Raw genomic sequence first — 22,214 nt, forward strand, 5'->3', positions numbered from 1 at the left:
CGATATTACTCTAGAGCACAGTGAGCCACAGGTGAATTTTACGCTTAGGAGTGTCTTCAGGACAAAGTTTAAGTCCTGGATTGGCTACCTTTTGCTTGCCAAAAACCTGAGGCAGTCCCAGACTTTATTACACACATATCTATGTTCCTTACATGCATGTACACTTCAAACACCGTGTCATGTGTATGACACACTCAGAAAATACTAACGGACTTTCATATTAGCCCAAGGGAAACATTTGAAAGATAATTCCTGCCAAGGAAAGAAAGCGTGTTTTCTATTACAAAGAAATATAAACATCAGAGAGAAATTGTCTTTGAGTTTGGATTTTTGATGATTTTGCTTTCCTTCTGTGGAGGAGCCTGACAACTGATAGAAAGTGAAAGTGGGGTGTTTGTATTTTAAACCTTCTTGTTTTAAAACCGTTTTGTTTTAAGTCCTCATGGCTATGAGGTGCCGAAGGTAAATATCACAGCATCTTTCATCATTCTCACCGAAAGTCAGCATTTCAAGTGTTTAAAATCATAATTAGCAGATCGTTTTTATCTTGATTTCTGTAAATGTCAGAATTGTTTCATGTCAGTTGCACTGGTGAGAACCCCCGGATCACCACTGGAGGGGGCTGCTGAGCCTCAGCGGTTCCGCGGCTCCGGTGCTTGGCGCCTGGCTGGGAGTCTGGCTGGTCCTGCACTGATCACTATCGAGGCTGCCCTGCTTCCCGCTGACCTGCGTGTCCTGATCCCAAGCTCTAGAGCCTCTCTCCGTGGGCCAGCACTGCTTCTCACTCTGCTTGGCCAGACATCAGGCCCAAGGCCTGTTCCCCTCACGTACTTCAGAAAGCCTGTTCAGCAGGTGTGCTTTTGTCTGAATTCCTGGGCCATGACAGCAGTGGCCACGTGTCCTGTTAACGTCACAAGCATGTCTCTGTAATGTCCAGGCCAGCTCCACATAGGTCTGTAGCTTCCGGAGCATGGGGGCTGGGTGCTGGGGGCCCTGCTCACCAACGTGCTCCCCCGGCCGAGTTTCCTTCTGCCTTTCCTGCTTTGGTCCGTGTGCACGCTCATTTCCTGAGGAATTCTTACTATTTTTGATGAAGCACATGCATTTAGGAGGGAAATGTTGTTTGGACAGCTGTTTACCTGATTGCTGATTTACTTTATCAGTGAGCACTTAGATGGACAATTTTGGAAGGCCATCAGCTGTCCCGGTGAGCGAAAATGTGTCCGGGTCAAATGGGTCTTTGTTCTCCTGTTCTAAATCATAATGGGACATTTCTCATAAATTTTGAAGCCATGGAAAAAACATAGGAAAAAAATTTTTTTTTAGATTTTATTTATTTGACAGAGAGACAACAAGAGAGGGAACTACAAGCATGGGGAGGGAGAGGGAGAAGCAGGCTTCCCACACTGAGCAGGGAGCCTGACGTGGGGCTTGATCCCAGGATCCCGGGATCATGACCTGAGCCGAAGGTACATGCTCAACGACTGAGCCACCCAGGCTCCCCAAAATCATAGGATTTTTTTAAAAGATTTTATTTATTTGACAGAGATAGTGAGAGAGGGAACACAAGCAGTGGGGGAGGGAGAGAGAGAAGCAGGCTTCCTGCTGAGCAGGGAGCTGAATGCGGGGCTCGATCCCAGGACCCTGGGAATCATGACCTGAGCCGAAGGCAGCAGCTTAATGACTGAGCCGCCCAGGTGCCCCAAAACATAGAAATTTTTAAAAAACTAAATATATTAGACTTACGTTTTTAGGAACTACTCTAGACAGACATTTCTTTGCTAAATATGAGCCTGTTTTTTGATAACTAAGTTTTCACATACATTTGTCATATCTTCCATAATTAAAGAGATGAAATTCCAGATTAAAAAAGAGCTTTAAAACATTTCCCTTATTTTTGTAACAAAGTAAAAAATGCCCTGGAAAGGTAATTTTCTTCTCATTTCTTCCACATTTTTTTTAAAAGATTTTATTTATTTATTTGACAGAGAGATCACAAGTAGGCAGAGAGGCAGTCAGAGAGAGAGGAGGAAGCAGGCTCCCTGCTGAGCAGAGAGCCCGATGCGGGCCTCGATCCCAGGACCCTGAGATCATGAGCTGAGCTGAAGGCGGAGGCTTAACCCACTGAGCCACCCAGGCCCCTCTTCCACATTTTTTAATATATTAAGTTCTTGATATTATTGCTTGTGGAAGCAAAATGGAAAATTTTTTACAATGTCGAGTATAAAGGACACAAAATTGTATGTTCACTAAACTGTGGCTATGCCGAGCTACACACGCATTGGAAAACATCCAATATAGCCAGAATTATGGATTTGTATTTTTAGATAAATTTCCCGTTATGTTATGTCTTTATAATGAAATTTTAAAAGGAAGTGTAAATATATCTACACATCATAACTATGTTTTTTACTTTTGCCAGAACATTCTTGTGACTATTCTGCAGTCTGTTATTGTCGGAGACACTTGCGTTGGGGTGGGCATTGATCTCTTGCACCTCTGAAACCATGTGTTGACTTTCTAGAGTCACCTTATCACCCTAAGCCGAGAAAAGTGGCATCTTGGAGATCTTTGAGGACAGCAGCAAGCATGCCTCTTGGTAACAGAATGTCCTTAACCCCACAGAGACTGTGGCTGGGAAGCTCAAAGCCAGGTACGTGGTCGCTCCGACAGAGACCTTTCCCGCTTCACAGGAGAGAGTTAGGAATCGAGAGTGGTGATTTAAGCTACAGTTTGTGATTTGACTTCCTTGAATGACATTGTTTTTAATCTTCTCGAAGAGCCTCGTAACCTTTACGAACCGGTCAGTGTGGTTTCTGACCGGTTCTGACCAGTCTGCATGTGTGACACCGTATGTCTCTGAGTCTTAGGAGGCCTCGGCCCGGCCAGCCGAGCCTGTTGGAGCCAGCTCCTGCCAGCTTGCACGAGCCTCTTTTTCCATTTTAGGAATTTTGGGAGCTGGTCGATGTCACCCCGCAGCTTAGGTTGGACGTGGTGGGAATATTTATACCAGGGAACTAAGCAGATGCTACAGACCTGGGCTTGCTTTGTCTCTTGAGATCTGTTTATTGAACACTTAGCAGCAAAGCACCGATAGCCACTATCTGATGGCCGACTTGGGCTGTCTTCTGTCCAGGAAGATTGATGATTAGAGGCAAAACCTCCTGTCGTGTTTGTGTGTACCTGTCGTATTAAATCCATGCACGTTCAAACCAGGAAGTCTGACCCAGCCCCTGAAGTCAGACGTGACCTTGGAGCATGCATGGACCACCCCCCCCAGCAGCACACCCGACTATGTGACAGAAGCTTTGAGAATGAAGAGGTCAGATCTCAGGCGTTCTGCCAGCAATGGTGAGCCCAGTGATGCTGGTGAGGCCCCAAGTGAGGGAAAGCAGGAGGGAGAGCGCGGGATCTGCTTGGACACAGTGAGATATGGGGCTTCCTGTGCTGGATCCCTGCAAGATCACGGAGAGAGGACGGGGTCCTGCAAATCCACTCTGTCCTCCTAGAAACTAGCTTTGCTCATGTGGACAGAGACATCTTCCCGGGCTCCAGTAGGGCCCGTCTCCCTAAACTTAGAGTCTTAATGAAATCTGTTGGACACACAACCTTAGAAATAACAATTGCAAATAAGGAAAAGCCCACATCTCACCAGAAAAGCTGCGTCTGTTGTCCTGTCTCTGTCTTCCTGCCTGGCCTTTACCCACGTTTCCTGCCCGGCTCTCACAGCTCTCCTTGAGGGCCTCCGCCCTCGTCACTGTGACCGCGAGCTGACCCCCAGCCCGCGCTGGCTGGCTCCGAGTTCTACTTTAGGCTTCGGTGGTTTGGAGTCTCCGTATATCGGGTATCACATCGGAACCAGAATGTGCCTTACCACTTCGACATGGGAAGGGGTGTTAGTCTTTTCGTTTTGTTTGCTATTCAAAACCTGGACATACCACTTCTCCTTTTGGCCCCTTCTTTCCTTTTCCTGCAAGTAAGCCCTGTGTTCACACCTTTCCATTTCCTTCAGCTTTATCTTTCTGCGTTGCTATCAGTTTTGGTCTCCTTACTTTCGGGGGAAGTACTGTGGTCAGGCCAAAAAACATGCAAGTATTTTTGCTCTTTTATTTTTTTTTTAATCCTCCTTTATTTAAAAGGGTAATTTTATCAACTTCTTGGTTTTCCTTAAGGTACAGCCAGGAATTCTTTCTGCTGTTGGGATGATCTTTTCAGACATTTGCGTGTCGCCCTCCAGGTCACGTTCCCGGGACCCCGGTCTACAGAGAGAAGGAAGACATGTACGACGAGATCATTGAGCTGAAGAAGGTAGTGTTTCTGACTGTCCCTTGCTGGTTTTGGACAGCGAGAGCCTTCTGCAAGGACAGGTGGGAAGGCCTGGGTTGGTGCTGATGTGTCTGTGCGGAAAGAACATGAGCTTTGGAGGGACGCCCGAGTTCGAAGCCCGGCCCTGTGCCTTGGAAGCAGGGAGGCCCACCTTGCGCCAGCTGCGGGAGAGGCCTCCCCAGTGTGTCAGCGCCATCTCTGCTCTGCTCCCCCAGCATGTCAGGGAGGCAGGGGAAACACGGGCTTGACCTCACAGTCCCTCAGCACAGAGGTTTGGCATCGGGTAAGGTCGCTGGTGTCATTGTTATCAGTAGCCTCCTGCGTGTGTGTGTCTTCCGTGTGAACTCGATGTTCCATGTGCCCTCGCTCTGTGGATCTCCACAGGAGTCTGGGAGGGCGTTCACGGCTCTTAGCTGGTGATGACCTTGAGACTCAGACAGGTAGTTGTCCATCCAAGGTCAACCAGTGGCAGAATGAAGACTTCCACTAAGGCCATCTGCCTCCCGAGGCCAAGGCTGCTTTTCCCACTGCGTGCTATCTCCCAGTCCCTGACGCATGAAGTTCACTGAGCTGAATCACTGTCATCCTCGTCACTGTCACCATAACCATGACTGCCATGCTGTGCTTTAGTGCCCATATGCATTCTCGGGCCCCTAGAGAAGAGGCCAGGGTTCACTCCCTTCCATAACGTCAGTTTCTTTTTAGCCCTACTGTCCCCACCAACCGAACCCCATCTGGGGGCCCACAGCCTGTCTGGGCACCAGAGGTTAAACAGGGTGTGGGCAGGAAGCACGTCCAGGGCCCAGCCATGGCGACAGGCCTGCGAGCCATCCCTGCCTGAGGAGCGCCTGGTCTAGGCCGCGGTGTACAAGACACAGTCCTTCTGCGTCGGTCCAGACAAGATGCTCAGATTTCAGGTAGAACCAAGAGACTGTGCCCCACGGGAGTGCCCAGCAGTGAAAGTGCCTCCCACGCGCCACCTTCTCAGGGCAGGTGTTGGACAGGTGTTGGGCAGGTATCATGGGGAGAACCCCAATTTTGAGCTCTGAATAATCACTGTGGTAGCACTCTTGAGTCTTTGTGGGACTAGAAGTGGGTCTCTGGGTAAAATTACGCTGACTTTATTCAGACTTCACCGTCACAGGCTTCTGGAAAAAATCAGCCCAGGCTTCTAGACGCAGAGAGTCTACTTCCTTGACACTGTGGCTCTGGGGTCTGGAGCATCAGTCATTTTTCTATGGCAAGTGAAACCTCAGTTTCCTGTTAAAAATGGGGACCATAGAGTATAGTCTCACAGGGTTGCTGTGAGAGCTCAGCAGAGTACCGGTGCAAGTGCTTTCATGCCATGCCTGGCACTCAGCGAGAGGCCGGCGGTGTAGACCGCCCCGGGGAGCCCGACACTCAGTGAGGGGCTGGCGGTGTAGACCACCCCAGGGAGCCCGACACTCAGCGAGGGGCTGGTGGTGTAGACCACCCCAGGGAGCCTGACACTCAGCAAGGAGCCAGGGTGTAGACTGTCCCGAGCAGCGGCAGAGGTGGCACGGAGAGTCTCCTGACCCTGCACCAGTCTTCCCCACCCATCAGCATGGTATCAAAACCATGACATGGACATGGGCTCCATGTGCGTGTCCAGTTCCGTGCCATGTTGCCACATGTGTGTAGTCATGTACCTGCCATACTGTCAGCACACATACTGCCCCAGGCTGTCCCTTGAGCTGTCCCTTTGTGGTCATACCTGTCTCCCTCCCCACTCACCATTCCTAACTCCCAGTGACCATGACTTCTCCCCATCGCTATAATCTTGGTGTCCTGATGATGCTCTGTACGTGGAATCACACTGTACAGGACCCCTGAAGACTGGCATTTTCCACTGAGCGTCCTGCCCTAGGAAACTTCCAGAGCGGCCTGTACCGTGGCTCCTTCCACTCAGCCCTGGTCCAGCTGCGTCCTGCCAAGTTTGCTATTGTTGTACTTTTCTGTTGTGCTAATTCCCTGAAGACCCTTTGGCCCACGATTATTTGGAATTATGTCATTGAGTGTCTGAGAGTTTAGAGATTTACTCATTGCAGCCACAGAACTCACCCCATGTAGTTTTGTTTCTTGTAAGTGTGTCCAGGTTGGCCACGTGGCCCAGGGAGTGCCCGTTCTCACATCTATGCCATGGGCCTGGGAAGAGGGCGTGCACGCTGCTGGCAGGCAGGGTGTGGTGTGCGGGCTGCCAGCCCCTGTGGGGTGCCTGGTGCGCTCCCCGGCACCCCTGCTGGCTTTCTGTGCAGCCGCTTGCTTGTCGCTCAGGGAAGGGTGTTGAAGGCCACACTGTGCTCATGGGTCTGGCTTCCCCTCCAGTCTTGTCACTTGTTGGGTGTGTGTGCCTTTAGGGTCACTGTGTCCCATTGAACCTGATAGGCGCTACGTGACATCCGTCTCTGTTCTCTGATGTCTGCTTTGACTGGCATTAACAGACCCACTCCTGCTGTCTTTGGTTAATGTTTCAGTGGCGTCTCTCTTTCCATCCTTCTACTTCCACCTCCTTTCTTGCCATGTTAAAATCAGCTTCTTGTAGACAACATATGGTTGGTCTTGGTCTACTTTGCCTGTTTCTGTCTTCCGGGTGGTTTGTTTAGATCACTTACATTTAATGTAATCTTTGGTATGTTAGGATTTAAGTCTCGCATTTTGTTTTGCGTGCGCGTGTGGCTTCATTACCCCTGGACAGGGAAGTCCTGACCCTCCCCCACTCCTCCTCTGACCACCCCCTCCTCCAGCAAGGAGGGGGCAGGAAGCCTTGCTACAGCCTGGCGGGGGTGGCAGGGGTCGGGGCTGGGCTCCACACTTAGCTGTCACTGACAAGGATGGGGCCACGCTCCGTTCTGCAGGATCTGCCTGAGGTGGAGCCATTATTGTCCATAAGTTTTCTGCCTGGTGAGGTGCCCTTTCCTGCTGGGGAGAGGAGGCTCTCCTGTCTGTGCCCTTGGGCTCGTCTGGGCTTTGCCTTTCCCCCCATACTCCAGTGAGTGAGTATGAGGCATAAGGGGGGGACTCGGCGGTCATCTCCTGGGTCCTGAACTAGTCTGCTTCTTCTCCCCACCCTTCTGAGCCTCCTCATGTTTGCCTCCTATACACTGTCCAAGGTTTCTCAGGGTACAAAGCAGGAGGGAACAGCGAGTGTACCCCCTATTTCCAGAAGCAGAATTCCCATGATATGATTTCTTCTCCTTTTCAATGGCTGTGCATGAACTGACTTAAACCCTCACCAAGTGCCAGCGACCTGTCATGCCCCAGAGCACTACTGGCCTACCGCAGGCATGTGGCCGACCTGCCAAGCCTCCCTCCGTGGGTGCATGCTTTGAGTGGCTGGCTGGTGGTGGTTTTGTTCAGACACTGTTCCCCTCCCTGCACACCACGAGTGCCCGGAACGGAGAAGGATGTTCCCAGGAGAGCTGGCCAGTTCGGCTGCCGGCCAATGCTGGCAGCTGGTTGACTGCACTGGCTGATGGCGTGGGCACTGCCCGTTGTGGCTTGTGAGTGCCACCAAACCTCACACTCTCTGGGCTCTGGTGTTCCATGGCCTGGGAGAGAGCTTTTGCAGTGAGGACATGGAAGACAAAACTGAGAAATACCCTGCCATTGCCGTTTCCTAAAAGGGTGATTTAAGTCCCGAGTAGGAAGCGGGAGAGAATTCCAAGTACACGGCAGCTGTGGGATCAAATCAACTCAGTTTAGCGGGAAATGGGCTGCATGGTCTTTCCTCCTCAGTTCACCCCAGATTGGTGAAAGCCTGTGGGGCCTTTGCTCTGACCCCCTGAGCCCCAGCAGAGGACAAGGGTGTTAAGAAAATGGTAGTTAGCCTTTGACGAGTTTTAGCGACACACACTGTGACAGATGCAGGGCTCCTTGCCGTGACATTCAGCCATCCTTCCCCTCCACGACATACACAGCACCCTGACTGGGCACCGGGCCGCTTTGCAAGATTTGCTCCGACGGGCGTTTGACTGGGCCGTTCGTGTGCACATGTGTGTGCAGGGGTGTACGTGTGTGTGGTTCTGTCTCCCTTCAGTCACTGCACATGCAGAAAAGTGATGTGGATCTCATGAGAACAAAGCTTCGGCGCCTAGAAGAGGAAAATAGCAGAAAGGACCGGCAGATAGAGCAGCTTTTGGACCCCTCCCGAGTAAGTGGTGGCCCTGCGTGGCAGTGCCCGGCCTCAGACTGGGAAGGCACTGGCTCCACGCCTCAGGCCGTCAGGGGGAGAGGCCGCGCCACCCGTGTCCTCATCTCTCCGTCTGCTTACCACAGGGCCCCGATTTTGTTCGGACTCTGGCAGAGAAAAGGCCTGATACTGGCTGGGTGAGTACAATGGCCCGCAGGACAGATGACCTTCCCGCTGAAATCTGAATTGAAATTGCCCCACGGGGGAGGGCTGCCTTTCCTCTCACGCAGTCGCACAAGAGGAGTGACAGAGCGTGAGGGCCCAGAATTCCTAAACCAGCCTCCTGAGCCGGAGCACTGCGGATGCTGTCGGGGGATGCGAGGGGAGGCTAAGCAGGCTCTGTGCGGGGCGGAAGGGCCATTGGAGGAACCGCGGTCACCGTGGGGGCGTCCCTGCCGTACCTGAGACACACACATCGGGCTCGAGTAGTGACGCTGAGTGAACATGGCAACTAAGTGGGAACACACTAAACCCTTATGGCACACACGCCACCGCGGCTATGGGGTGCACAGCCCGCAGCGGACGGAGTGGAGCGAGGTGACGGGCAGCAGTGTCGTTCTGTGACCAGTGCCATGGTGGGAAGCCACCGCAGGTGGACAGAGCCGCATCCCCATAACTCCTGAGTCAGGGGAGCACGCTTTTCTTAGAAAGGCGAAACGCGGAAAGGAAACTGGAAGGGAGATAATTCTGAGATTACTGAACACAGGGAGTTCAGTAACATTAGTGAGGTGATTATTGGGTTTGGTGACCTAAAATCTGTAACAGCCACCCCCCTCCCCGAGACGACAGAGGGAGCTGGATCAGTAGGAAGGGGAGCGGGGCAGGTAAGAATCTGCCCCGAGCACACAGAGGGCCAGTGCTGGCCCGGACGGAGAGCAAGCAGCCGGCCCTGCGTGAGTGGTTGAAGCCTGGCTCTGCCCCGAGGACAGCACGGAGGAAATGCTCTCAGGGCCTAGAACAGACGCAGGCGTTTCCACAAGAAAATCATTCTTAAGTGAGCAGCAGCTCCTAGATCTTGTATGGTCGTACGTAATCTCAGTGGATTTTTTTTTTTTGTGATAGGGACCCAGTCCCCATTTTTTTTAAATCCTGAAACTGAGGTTAAGAGATTAGCCCAGATCAGGTTCGTAGTGAATCCACGGGCCCCGCGCAGCCGGCATTGTCTGCCTGGGTCCCCACTGCTACCCTGCGGTGCATGCTTGAGTGAGGACGTTTGCTTCAACTACCACGAGTAAGATTATTGGAACCAGTGTCAGCAGGACTGAGACCGCGTGGGCATGCTCCAAGATGGACACTGCGTTTTCCGTTGGCAGGACTGAGCTGAGAATGGTCTGTGAAGTCATGCCTGCCATTGTCCAGGGCTGCTCTCTTTTGGGCTGTGTCTGCAGGGAAAAAAAAAAAAAAGCCTTTCATGTAAGGATATTATAGTTGCCCATTAAACCAGAAATCATTAAAATCAGAATAATGTCACATTAAAACATCTTCAGAAAAAAAATATTTTTTAAAGATGTTATGTATTTATTTGACAGAGAGAGATCCCAAGTAGGCAGAGAGGCAGGCAGAGAGAGAGGAAGGGAAACAAACTCCCTGCCGAGCAGAGAGTCCGATTCGGGGTTTGATCTCAGGACCCTGAGATCATGACCTGAGCCGAAGGCAGAGGCTTTAACCCACTGAGCCACCCAGGTGCCCCTAAATAAATAAAATCTTTAAGTAAAAAAAGAACATAAACAGTACAGCTATATTCAGTAATGTCTATGTGATTAATTTAGGTGAGAATTTGGAGTTACATAAATAACATGTACTTGTAGAGGAAGGACTTTTTGTATTTTTATTCTGATGCTGTGGGTTTTTTTTTTCTTAAGATATTATTGATTTTATTTAGAGTGTGTGTGAGCACGGGACAGGAAGAGGCAGAGAGAGAATCCCAAGCAGATTCTGCACAGAGCGCGGAGCCTGACGTGGGGCTCGATCTCATGACCCTGAGATCGTGACCTGAGCCAAAACCAAGTCAGAAGCTCAACCAACTGAGCCATCCAGCACCCTGCTGTGGGTTTTTTTTTTTAATTATTTTTTTTAAGATTTTTTTTATTTGCTTATTTGACAGAGAGAGATCACAAGTAGGCAGAGAGGCAGGCAGAGAGAGAAGGGGAAGCAGGCTCCCTGCTGAGCAGAAAGCCGGATGCAGGACTTGATCCCAGAACCCTGAGACCATGACCTGAGCCAAAGGCAGAGGCTTAACCCACTGAGCCATCCAGGCGCCCCCCTTTTTTTAATTATTAAAGTTGATTAAAATAGAAATTCTAGGGACATCTGATGGCTCAGTTGTTGGCGTTTGCCTTTGGCTCGGGTTGTGGTCCCAGGCTCCTGGGATCAAGCCTCACATCAGGCTCCCTGCTGGGCGGGAAGCCTGCTTCTCCCTCTCACGCTCCCCCTGCTTGTGTTCCTACTCTCCTTGCCTCTCTCTGTCAAATAAATAAATAAAATCTTTAAAAAAAAAAAAAAAAGGGTAGAAATTCTAGATCCTCGGGAATGTACCGTTCCCACTTTCATATCCGCTGCCAAATTGCCCTTCAGAGTCACTGCGTCTTGTAATTGGACACTGTGCTGGTCACCGTCTCCCCTCAAGAAACATTTGCACACGTGCATGAGGAGGGCTGGATATCTACTGAAGGCTTATTTGTATTAACAGCTTAAATATCCATAGTAGAGGGATGGATTCTACACCACATGGTCACACTGTGTAAGAATCCCCGAGATCTGTAGGCACAAGAGGGGATAGCACCAAGACCATTCATGGTGGGAAAATGACAAGTTGCAGACTGTGTGCTGTAGGGTGCCGTTTCCACAGACACAGCAGAACGCCTTCCTGTCGAGGGGTACACATCCATATAATGAGGTCTAGAGAACTCACATTCAGTGGAGGACAATATTTAGTTGAGAGGATTAAGGTCAAGGAGCATAGTTCCCTCTATAGTGTTTTAATTTTTTTTATAAGAAGATGTATTCATGTATTACTAATATAATGTAAAATCAACTCAAAATCCAATTAAACAGTTGTTTGATGGTTCAAGAAGAAAGAAGGGGATAGTCTTCCAGAAACATAAGGGTGCTATCTCCCAGAGTGACATGTTAATAGAGAGAAGGAAAGAATGAGGTGGACGAGGAGGTCTTTCATTCCCCAGAGGGAAGCGCCGGGGCGGGGGGAGGGGAGGGGAACGCTGTCCAGCAGAGGCTCACTTCCAAGGGAACACTGCGGACACAGTTGCCCAGGACAGGTCAGGATGGGATCTTTGTGTCTAGTGCTGGCAGTGGCTTCCTCCAAAGTGCGGACCATCCCGTCAGTTCTCGGAAATGTGGAATGTGGCCAAGGGGAGGGCTCTGCACCTGCAGGCACATCTCCCAGCCCTGCCCTGCCCTCGCCACCACACCCAGAGCCAGTGGGACAGCCGGCCCTCTCTTTGCTGCACCTAGACACTACAAAAGAAGGCAGTGATCAAGGGGGAGAGGGTGTCCAGATGCTGCCAGGTCAGCTGGCAGCCTGGGGACAGGGCAATCTGAGTGTCTAGCGGGAGGGGGAGGTCACAGACACAGAAGCAATCAACTTGATGTGCTGGTGTTCAATCGGCAGGTCGTTAATGGGCTAAAGCAGAGGATTCTCAAGCTGGAGCAGCAGTGCAAGGAGAAGGACAACACGATCAAGTACGGACACGCTGGTGGTGGCCGGGGGTGGGCGGGCTCTGGAGGGTCACCGAGGCCTCGCCCCACTGAAGGCGGCTGGAGCCAGCACATGTGCCCTTCGCCTTGCCTCGTCTCCCATACCAGGGTTTGCTTTGTCTGCCCAGACCGCAGCTTCAGTCCCCCACCCCGCCACCCTCTGTCCTATGTCCCTTATCCCAGCTTCCTTTCTGCACCAAAAGATGAAGGTATAAGCCACCTCTTCCAATGTCACGGGAATGGGTCCATCCCTTCATCTCTTTTCCTGTCCCTGGTGCATTTGGGAACTGCTTTCTCTCCTCGGTCTTCTGTGGACCGCTTGATGGTGTGCTCTGGGTCTGTGGTCTCGATGCCAGCCCTCGGTGCTGGGACGCCAGCCGCCGGCCCATTCCCGTGACGCCCTGGTGCTGGTTGGGGGTGACCACACATGCTGTAATACAACACAGAGGGGAGTCCTCTGTTGCCCCGGTCTCCCCTGTGTGCAACAGCCCCCCCCCCACCGTGTTTCTTGCTGAAATTGTCAACTGTGAACGTTTGGATTAGTTGCTGATTTCTCCTGTTGCAGAATCCTGAACTCTAACTGTATTTTCATTTGTCTGCTGGAGCTTTTTTTCTGAAGTCTGTGGGCTGCGGGGGGGCAGGGGGGAGAAGGGGCTGGTGCTGAGGGAGGGAAGTGACGCTCCTTCCTTACAAAGCACTCTTCCCCCACCCCCTGAGGCAGCTGTTCTCACCCCAAGACTGGGTCCTTCACAGTCACTTCACCCCTTCCCAGAAGGCCTCCTGCTTAGGAAGGAATAGCTTTAGAGAGTCTGTTACCGCATCCTGAGGTGGCGGGTCCGACACGGAGGGGCTCCTGAGGGGGTGAGGATCCTCCCGTGGGTCTCAATGAGAGTCTGCGAGGCTCCCCACCCAGCCCGCCTCTCCCGCAAAGCCATCCTCGGCTGACGTTCCTGGAAGTGCTCTTGCCCTTGGTCTGCCCCTGGGGGTGCCGGCACTGCCGCGCTAACTCTGAACTTGGGTTTCTAGCAAGCTGCAGACTGATATGAAGACCACTAATTTGGAAGAGATGAGGATTGCCATGGAGACTTACTATGAGGAGGTGCGTGGCCTTCTCTGGGGTGGGGCAGGGGTTGTCCCGTTGTACCCGGGGACCCTTCACTTGCACGTGAATCCCAGCAACTCAGTGTTACTTCCAGCTACTAGGCAGAAATCAGGAATCTGGTTTCAGCTTGTTTTCAGGGGAAGGTCTACATGCTCATTTAGTATCGTAATGTATTTTAATTTGGTATTTACAGATCCACCGTCTCCAGACTCTCTTGGCAAGCTCCGAAACCATAGGAAAGAAGTACGATCATGTCCGCGGGAGCCGTGTTTTGTGTTTGGTCCTAGGACTAACACAGACATCATGTGGGAGCCCGCAGTGCCCTCCTCTTTGGAGCCCACACCTGTGTGGTGTGTTAGTGGCTCGAGTGGACGTGTTTCTGCTTGGGACCATTACCCATGTCCCCTCCTAGTGGCCACGTGCTGGCTACTAACAGCACGTTCACCTCTCCACACGCCCAGTCCCTAGCTTCTGCTACGGAACGGTTTCCGCACGCAGTTAACACTATTGTCGAAAGCAGGCCTTCCTTGTCCAGAACCTTTAATACCAAGTACAAAGAATACAAGTTCACTTCCCCAAAGGAGTTTCTTAGGAGAGACGTCAGGGTTTCCATATCTCGAAGATTCCCTTATCACAGATTTGGCCATGTCACCAGCCTCAGCGCTGAGCTGCAAACGAGTATCGAACTTTCACCCTGTGCCAGGCACAGCTTCCCTATTCCCCTTCTGGGGTTGGCGAGCTTTTTCCGTAAAGGACAGTTGGTTCTTGCTGTCCACAGCAGGTATGTTCTGCCAAGTGTCCGCCAACACGGACCTGCTTGAATACTGAGCCGGCGCTTCCCGGGTCAGGCATGCAGAGTAGGTTCCTAGAGCCTCGGGTCACGGCATCGTCACCCGCCCTGTTTCTATATGTGTTGCTGTTTAGAGATGGCTTATTTAGTAAATACTGGATTCCCAGAGCGGCATCGCACACACACAGACACACACACACACACACGCGCGCGCACGTGCTTTCTCGCGATTAGGAACACCGGATAGCCCCTGAGCGTTGTGTTGGCAGAGGGAGTGGTTTTAAACCGTGAGATCACCAGTCACAGCACAAACGCGGGGAGAGCACTCAGCGGATGGTGGAGGTACCGCTGGTGGAGCGCGTGGGGACCACGGGAAGGCCGGGTCCCCATCCCCATCCTACCCCACCCCCGCCAGGAGCTCGCCCCGTAGGGCTTTCCACCCACTGCCTGTGTCTGTGAGCAACCGCAAAGGCACCCCAAGAATCGATTCAGGGCTTACAAATAAATTCTAGCCAGTAGCTGAATTTGCAAATGCAGAAACGGAACAGTGAGGATTGGCTGTTATGTTGGACTTCGCGGGATAAGGGGCAGAATCATTAAACAGGGATCTATGTAACAAAACGGACGGAAAGCAAGTTCCCACACAGTCTTTAGCGATGCAGTTTAAAACAGATCACTAGTATCGAATACAGTATTTTGTCATGCAGATTTACAAATGAGAATGGGATTCAGTTTGTGGGCTAGCGGTTTGCTTCCTTGGGGCTCAAAGTCCATGTTCCCTGTTCCATAGCAAACACCAGCAGAGGCCACTCTGAGCCAGGGACAGGCTGTCATGTGCCCACCCCTCTGTTCAGGCATTTATAAAGCCACTTTATAAATATAAAACAAAGCCCTTGGCTTTGTTATTCCCAGGCCTCCCGGGGAGAAGAAAATGGGCCTCAAAAGGCAGAAAAAAGTGAGCAGCGCCCTCCTGAGCTTGTCCCGGAGCGTCCAGGAGCTCACCGAAGAGAACCAGAGCCTGAAGGAAGATCTGGACCGCGTGCTGAGCAACTCCCCCACCGTCTCCACCGCGAAGGGTACGGTCCCCAGAGCCGCCCGCAGAGGGACGCTCGAGGAGAGGACGCATGGCTGGTTCTTGGAAGGAAGAGGCAGGCGGAGGCCGTGGGAGTGTCCTGGCCCTCCCGCCGTGTCCCTGAGGCCCTAGTTCAGCTGCCACAAATGCAGACGCGCACTGCCAGGCAACACTGAGATTATTTCCCAGTGTAACGAGTGCCTGCTGTATGCCAGGTGCCCTTCTAGGAAGCGGCGTCGCGTAGGGAATGAAAACAGATGTCCCACGTGGGGGCAGCATCGTACTGGAGGGGGTCGAGAGACCAACCCATCAGTCACAGGTCAGGTGGTAGCAAGTGTCGGGGGCGGTGGTGTGCAATGAATAGGGGCTTCGGGGACAGTGACATCTGCCAGAACTGGGACAGGCGAGGGACAGCCAGGCCCAGAATCAGCATGCCCAGCATGTGGCAGCAGTGGAAGGCTGGTGGCAATGAGACAGGGCATGGGGTCGGATGCAGGACAGGGCTGTGGAGGCCAGGCCCAGGCCCCTGGAGTTTGGGCTGAGGGGAGAAGACCAGCTTCTGTGCCGAGTGGACTGCAGGGAGACGGGGCTTCTGCGGTGTCCTCGCAGGAGCTGCTGGCAACCCGGAGCAGGGTGGCACCTTGGGGGGTGAGAGGTGGGTAGGTTCTGGAAGCCTTTGGGAGATCTGGTGCAGCCTCTGAGGGAAGGGAGAAGCCAGGCTCCAGGGCTTTTACCTGAGTGCCCGAAAGGATGGTGTCCTTTACTGAGGTGGAGGTGACAGAAAGGGGCGGCCACGGGGGAGGGGAATGAGTCCAGTCTGTTGCATGGACTAGCTGTCCAGGTGGGGGCAGGACATATCACTGATTCAGGGCGGAGGCTTTCGGCAGGTGGTCCCCAGCCAGCAGAGGAACTGGGTGGGATTCAGAGCACCAGAGAGTGAGTGGAGCCGAGGCGGGCCCTGGGTGCAGCCACCAACCTACTCAGCAGTGTGCAGAGGGCAAGGTGAGGGTGATCCCAAGCATGGTTGCCAGTGGCCGGCGAGATGGCCAGCAGAGCTAGGAGCACCACGGGAGGAAATGCTGCAAGGAGGGAGGAGGGTAGAGGATAGGGCAAAGCGGATTTGTGTGATCTTGAGAAGGACTGTCTTGGACGGATGGGGCCAAGCCTGACGGGTAGAATCAGGACTGGATGGCCCACGAGGGACAGCGCCGCAGTGTAGGGGACAGAATCCTTCCCAGGAAGGCACCTTTTGGCTTATAAGCATCTGCCAGGTGGGGGTCTCCCTGCTTTGCAGCTGGCTGTGGAAGGAGAAACTCGCAGGCCGTGCTTGAGACAGGTGGTCCGGGCTGAAAGGGCCATCGGGATGGTTGTGTGAGGTCTGTCTCTTAAAACCATTGCTTCCATCAGGTTATGTGGAATGGAGTAAGCCCCGGCTGCTGAGACGGATTGCAGAGCTGGAAAAAGTGAGTGGTGCGCCTCTTAGCTCACCTCCTACCCTTTCGGACCTGCCCATGCTCAAGGAGGAGCCAGGCAGCTTATAAAGTGGGGACACAGAGGAGACCTTTGCTCACAGGACACTTGGAGTAAACGTGTGAATGCACGGTGGTGGTCTACGGATGGCGCCCAGGGCAGGCTTCTCGCAGGTCCGGATGAGACCCATGCCTTGTGCCTCTCCTGTCCCTGGTGTCACAGGGGGCAATGCCATGGTCATGTGGCACATGGTTTCAGACTCTGTGTTTGACCGGGGACAGAGGCAGGTGATAGGAGACCCAGCCTGACGAGTGCGTGTGGGTTTCCGCGGCCGCTCACCCACCAGCCTGTGTGTCTGAGTCCTCAGGAAACTGTCCATCCACCAGAAAACTGGGGAGATTTGAATTTGCAAAATTGATCTCACTCCTCTGGTCAGTAATTAGCCAGATTCTACTGGAGCTGGCCCGAAGTTTCAGCTTCTTCTGAGTAGCCTGGCAAAATTGTGAGGGCCGCCCACTGTTGGGCCAAGCAGAGTAACCCTAGAGGGAAGCATTTAACAAAACAGTTCTGCGTATTTACACAGCAGCAAAACCCAAGCTGTTTCTATATATTGTGGGTATTTTGAAAACAAAGCTCCCTGGGAACAGAGTCAGCCGGAGGTGGCTCAGACATGCTGCGGGATGGCGCTTTCTCGCCTGAGACTGAGAGGGGCTGGCGTCAGGCAGGCTGCAGGGCTCCGTAGCTCTCCACTGGCACAGCTGGGCTATCACTCAGGATGAAAGCACAGAGATTGAAAGTCCCAGAAATCCTAAAGAAACACTAGGGTAAATGAGCACAAAGAAAAGAAGCTTATGAATTCGCCTCCTGTGCCCATGTTCTGTTTTATGAATGGCGCCTTGCCCCCCGCCCGCCCCAGGCTGGGCTCTGCTGGCCGGGTGCCCTTTACTTCCCCGACGGGCTCCCCTTCCGACAGGCTCCCACAAGGTGGAGCTGTCCTGGGGTTGTGAGGTCACACGCGGTCCCATAGTTGTGCTTGAGTTTCCCTCGTCTCTTCCTTAGGTTTCATAACCGCAAAGTAAAATGAGAAAGAATATCTTAAAAAAATGCCTGTGTTGCCTCTAGAAAGTAAGTTCGATGGAAAGCCCCAAGTCCCACACTTCCGAAGTGGTCAACTCAAATGCCGTGGTGCCCTCTGCGTCCAGCTCTGCTGTGCCCAGGCAGCCTCGAGGTGACCGGCAGGAGGACAGCGAGCATCTCCGGGGGGTCATGCGGAGCCTGAAAGGCGAGCGCAACGCCCTACAGACGCAGCTGCAGGAGAAAGAGTAGGTTGTGGGGTACGGCCGGCACCCCGCACCCCTGGGAGGGGCGGGCTTGTGGCTAGAGTCCAGCCGTTCTGGAGAATGCAGGGGAAACGCTCAGCTCCTCGTAGTAGTTGCTGCTGTAGTCTTATATGATTCAGAAACTTCCTATATTTTGCTTATGAAGTAGAAGTCACTTTAGTGGTAAAAAGAAGACATTAATTGACCATATTATGTCACTGAAAGAAGGGGAGATATCATTTAAATCTGTTTGTACTGAACTCCAGAGTGACTTCCAAGTTATTTTTTAGAGAAGAATTTACTTTCATCGATTTGTACAAAGTAGATAGGCCATCAGTTAGATCTTAGGCAGAGTGGTTTAGAGAGTCAGTAATGTGTTTGTGATACCCAGTCTAAATGCCAAATAAGACAAAAATGCTGTATTCGGTGTGACCCTGAGAGTTGGAAAGGAAAAAGTCTCTAGATTACGCTTGTTCACTGTTTGTTCTCTAGTGTCTTGATCTGTAGCCCTACTGAAAACGTGTCTGTCTCCTCTGCTGTTTACTTGTGGCTTCTCTGGTCGCAGTTCTGTCTCAAATAAGCCAAATTCATGTCTTCTGAGATGGGGTTTATCTCTCTGAGTATGGCCTGGGAAGCCAGTAGCCTCACCATCACCTGGGAGCTGGTGAGAGATGTAGAACCTAGGCCCCACCCACCTGAGAGCTGGTTAGAGATATAGAACTCGTAGGCTCTGCCCATCAGGGAATCTGGTTAGAGATGCAGACTCTAGGCCCCACCCATGGAAGGGGATCTGGTTAGAGATGCAGAATTTTGTCTCCTCCCACGTGGGAGCTGGTTAGAGATGCAGAACCTCGTCAGACCTAGATCTCCTGAATCTGACTCTGTGTCTAATGAGGTCCCCTGGCAATTCCTGTGCACATTTAGGTCTCAGAAGGACTCCCTAGCTGACTCCTTGTCTACTCTCTGCTGCCTTCTGTTTACAGCAGAGGAAAATTCTTTCACACCCCACCTGTTCTTACTCCTCCAACCCAAATGCCTCTCTGCAAATTGGTAGGTTCTTTGTAAGAATTAGTGTTTCATGAAGGATTTTAAAAATTGAGCTAGTCATTTTGAAAGGTAAATAACGTCTCTGATAATCTCTTCAGCTGTCACCTGGCGTGATAAAACCTTACACTTAACGAGCCCTTGCTCTGTGACAGGCGCTCTGTGGAACACTCAGGGTGTTCCCTCTGATTCATAAGGAGATTCAGGGACCTTGAAAAGTTAGGCCACAGGGCAGTGAGCTATGGAGATGAGGTCAGACTGAGGTCTTGTCTCGGAGCAGTGTTCTTAGCCACGTGCCACCTGTGGGACCCGGGAAACCTCGTTGGGAAACAATGTGTTTGGAGGTCCTTGGTGCCCCCCCACCCCCCATTCTCAATGGGCTCGGCTCAGGCAACAGCCCCGTGCAGTGCAGGGCAGACCCTCTGATCACTCATCTCAGGGTCACGTACCGTGTAACTCTTGGGATAACACACTATTCCAGCTTGTCTGGGGTCGCAGCTCGTCACCCCTGTATCCTGGGCACCTAACCGTCGTGGGCACATAGCAGGTGCTCAGTAAATATCTGGCGGAACCACTGCTGGGGTGGCAGGCCTGTTGGGTGTGTTCCTGGCTCCACGGGCTAATCAGCACCTCTGTCCCTCTGCCTCCGGGTCCATCGACTGTCATAAGGAAGGAAGTCGGGCGGCTGGTGTTTTCGGAGAGCTCTTCCTGCTCTGTGGCTATCAGCGCAACCGTGGCCCCCTGTTTTCACAAATGCTGAAGATCTGTGGTTCTGTGCCCTCAGGTTGGAGGTGAAGCAGCTGCTGCAGACCAACGCCGAGCTGCGGAAGGAGCTGGAAGGTGTGAAGGAAGGTGAAGAGGAGAGACGAGGGAGAGAGGAGGCTCTGAGGTGAGTGTGCCAGGACTCACGGGCTGTCAGGAGATCACGGGGTTCCAGGCATCTCCCGTCTTGCCTCCATGCAGCTTCTGGAACAGTTTGCATGCGGCCCCAACCCAGGTCCGCCCTGTGCCCCGCCCCTCCCCGTGTCCTGATAGGGTCCTCCGAGTAAAAGTCCCGGTTCTGGGAAAGGGCTCTTCCCCATCAGGCCAGGGTTTGCCTCTGCATGTACCCTTTGCTGACACCCCGAGTCAGGACTCCCAGGGTGGGACCTCCCGCACCATCAGGGTCATTGCTCACACCCCAAAATTGGGGACAGAGCCCCAAGTCCATTAGCTGAGGCACAGGTAACAAACAGTAGTTCATCCACATAAAGGGAGAGAAAGGACTATGTTCTAACACATGGGACAGCAGTGGGTGAGCCTCCTGCACATCACGCTACGTGAAGGAAGCAGACAGGAAGCGCCACGCACCGAACAATCCTGACACACACAGACAAAGTCTCGGAGAGGGGGTGCGGGACAGGGAAGCAGGAAGGGGTGGCCGACGGGCCTGGGCTCCTTCAGGGTGGCAGGAGCGTTCTGGAGTTGGTGGCAATGGCACGACGCCATGAGCGCATGGAAACCCATTTCATCCTGTATTTTACTCTAGTGAATTTTACATTCTACGAGCTTTACCTCAGTAAGAAATGCCCCCAAAAGTAAGTTCGAACCCTGAGTGGAAATATTCAGTGCTCAGAATACTGAGGAAGACACAGATTGCTGGAACGAATAAGAGTATTTATCTTCCGGGGGCGCCTGGGTGGCTCAGTGGGTTAAACCTCTGTCTTCGGCTCAGGTCATGATCTCAGGGTCCTGGGATCGAGCCCCGCATTGGGCTCTCTGCTCTGCAGGGAGCCTGCTTCCCCCTCCCTCTCTGCCTGTCTCTCTGCCTACCTGTGATCTCTGTCTGTCAAATAAATAAATAAAATCTTAAAAAAAAAAAAATTTATCTTCCGGAGAACCATGACTAGGGTTTGTCAGAAAGCAGGACTGAAGGAGACAGAAGGGGCGGGTGCGCAGGGAAAAGCTGTTCTTCTGTCCCTTTGAGACCTGTAGCGAGGACGTAAGGTGTATTTGCGTTCATGCGCACTGTGCGCTGAAAACCCCGAGTGCTGCCTTCCTGTGTGTCACTCCTGCCATCACGGTCTGTCCGGTTCTTCCCTCATGCCCGAAGTGGTGCTGGCCCGGGATCCTCTGGCCCTACTCTCTCAGGGCTGCAGGCCCAGCTGTGGACACAGGCCTCAGAGTGCAGTCCCGCAGTGGGGACCCCATCCCACCCAACGGGCAGGGGCTTGGTAGCGGGGCCCCACATCATGGCACGAGGGGTGGCCTTGCCAGCCCTGCGGGCGGCCCTCCCTGCCGTCTCATATAGGCGTGGGCCACCGTGTGATGATGAGTAATATGTCATCTTTCTCCTCCCGCTTTAGAGAGGAAATTCAAACACTTACGAAGAAGTGTCAAGAACTGGAAGAAATCAGGAGAGAAGAGAGAAACAACCCCATGGAGAGGAGTCCCAAGGTATGGCTCAGTGGGGTTTCGGATTTCCTGCATGGGCACCGCGGGGCTCTTGGCCGGGCCTAGATGGTTCTGCAGGTTCTGTCCTCGGCTGTCCTGACTCTGACGCTGACAGTCCAGTCCCCTTTATCGTGCCTGTCTATCTTCATCAATGGTGTGTGTTGAATCCGGGGTTCTGAACCCATCTGTTGTCAGTTAAGTGACGTTTTGAATGAGGGTTTGAGTCTTGGATAGTGAAGCCGAGTGAAGATCTTCCCCAAACGTGACATAAGCAGAAAGTCTAATTGTCCGACAAGGGTGTGTCCATTCATGGGTGAGAAGGAGTGACACTGAGCAAGGACCTCCTGCCCCCCCCGTCCCGTGTGTTTCGTGGGAGTTTCAAACTATGACATTGACACAGCCTGGCAGGGAGGGCTCTCGCTATGGTGGGGTGTCTTTGCGGGGGCCCCGTGCCTGCCACTGAGCTGTGCGCTCATCCAGGTGTTGAATGAGTGTGTGGCAAATGGCGGGTTCAAGGCAAGAGGTAAGTGCGGGCTCCCACCGTCCTGTCCCCATCCCCTTGTGGAGGCAGCTGCAGCTGAGGTGACCTTTTTAGCCGTGAGGGGCTTGGCTGGCACCACTCTCAAGCCCTCTGGTGCCTATGGGCCCCGTGCCACTTGCACTTGGACGTCTGGTGGCTCTGTGTTAATCCTTTTCTCCAGTTGATGGGTTTTCTCAGATGGCGGGTGTAATCT

The 22,214-nt window shown here is 52.7% G+C and overlaps 1 protein-coding gene across 12 annotated transcripts in view; it reads left to right on the forward strand.

Annotated features, from left to right (window-relative positions):
- IQCE (IQ motif containing E) overlaps positions 1–22,214 on the forward strand; it is a 47,103-nt gene that overhangs the window by 8,391 nt on the left and 16,498 nt on the right. For 9 of the 12 annotated variants that reach the window (XR_007124510.1, XR_007124511.1, XM_047714085.1 and 6 more), the window contains 13 exons: positions 2,525–2,653; positions 3,217–3,351; positions 4,238–4,308; positions 8,384–8,497; positions 8,623–8,673; positions 12,165–12,235; positions 13,277–13,349; positions 13,546–13,595; positions 15,055–15,218; positions 16,622–16,677; positions 17,807–18,006; positions 19,832–19,936; positions 21,393–21,483. Coding sequence is in view for 10 of the 12 variants with exons in the window: in XM_047714085.1 (XP_047570041.1) it covers positions 2,525–2,653; positions 3,217–3,351; positions 4,238–4,308; positions 8,384–8,497; positions 8,623–8,673; positions 12,165–12,235; positions 13,277–13,349; positions 13,546–13,595; positions 15,055–15,218; positions 16,622–16,677; positions 17,807–18,006; positions 19,832–19,936; positions 21,393–21,483 (1,310 nt within the window). In the remaining 2 variants the exon portion in view is untranslated. The remainder of the gene's footprint in view (positions 1–2,524; positions 2,654–3,216; positions 3,352–4,237; positions 4,309–8,383; positions 8,498–8,622; positions 8,674–12,164; positions 12,236–13,276; positions 13,350–13,545; positions 13,596–15,054; positions 15,219–16,621; positions 16,678–17,806; positions 18,007–19,831; positions 19,937–21,392; positions 21,484–22,214) is intronic. The other 3 variants (XM_047714086.1, XM_047714087.1, XM_047714088.1) reach the window with 3 other exon arrangements.

Source organism: Lutra lutra, chromosome 18 (genome assembly GCF_902655055.1).
Source record: "Lutra lutra chromosome 18, mLutLut1.2, whole genome shotgun sequence".
NCBI classification, from domain to species: Eukaryota; Metazoa; Chordata; class Mammalia; order Carnivora; family Mustelidae; genus Lutra; species Lutra lutra.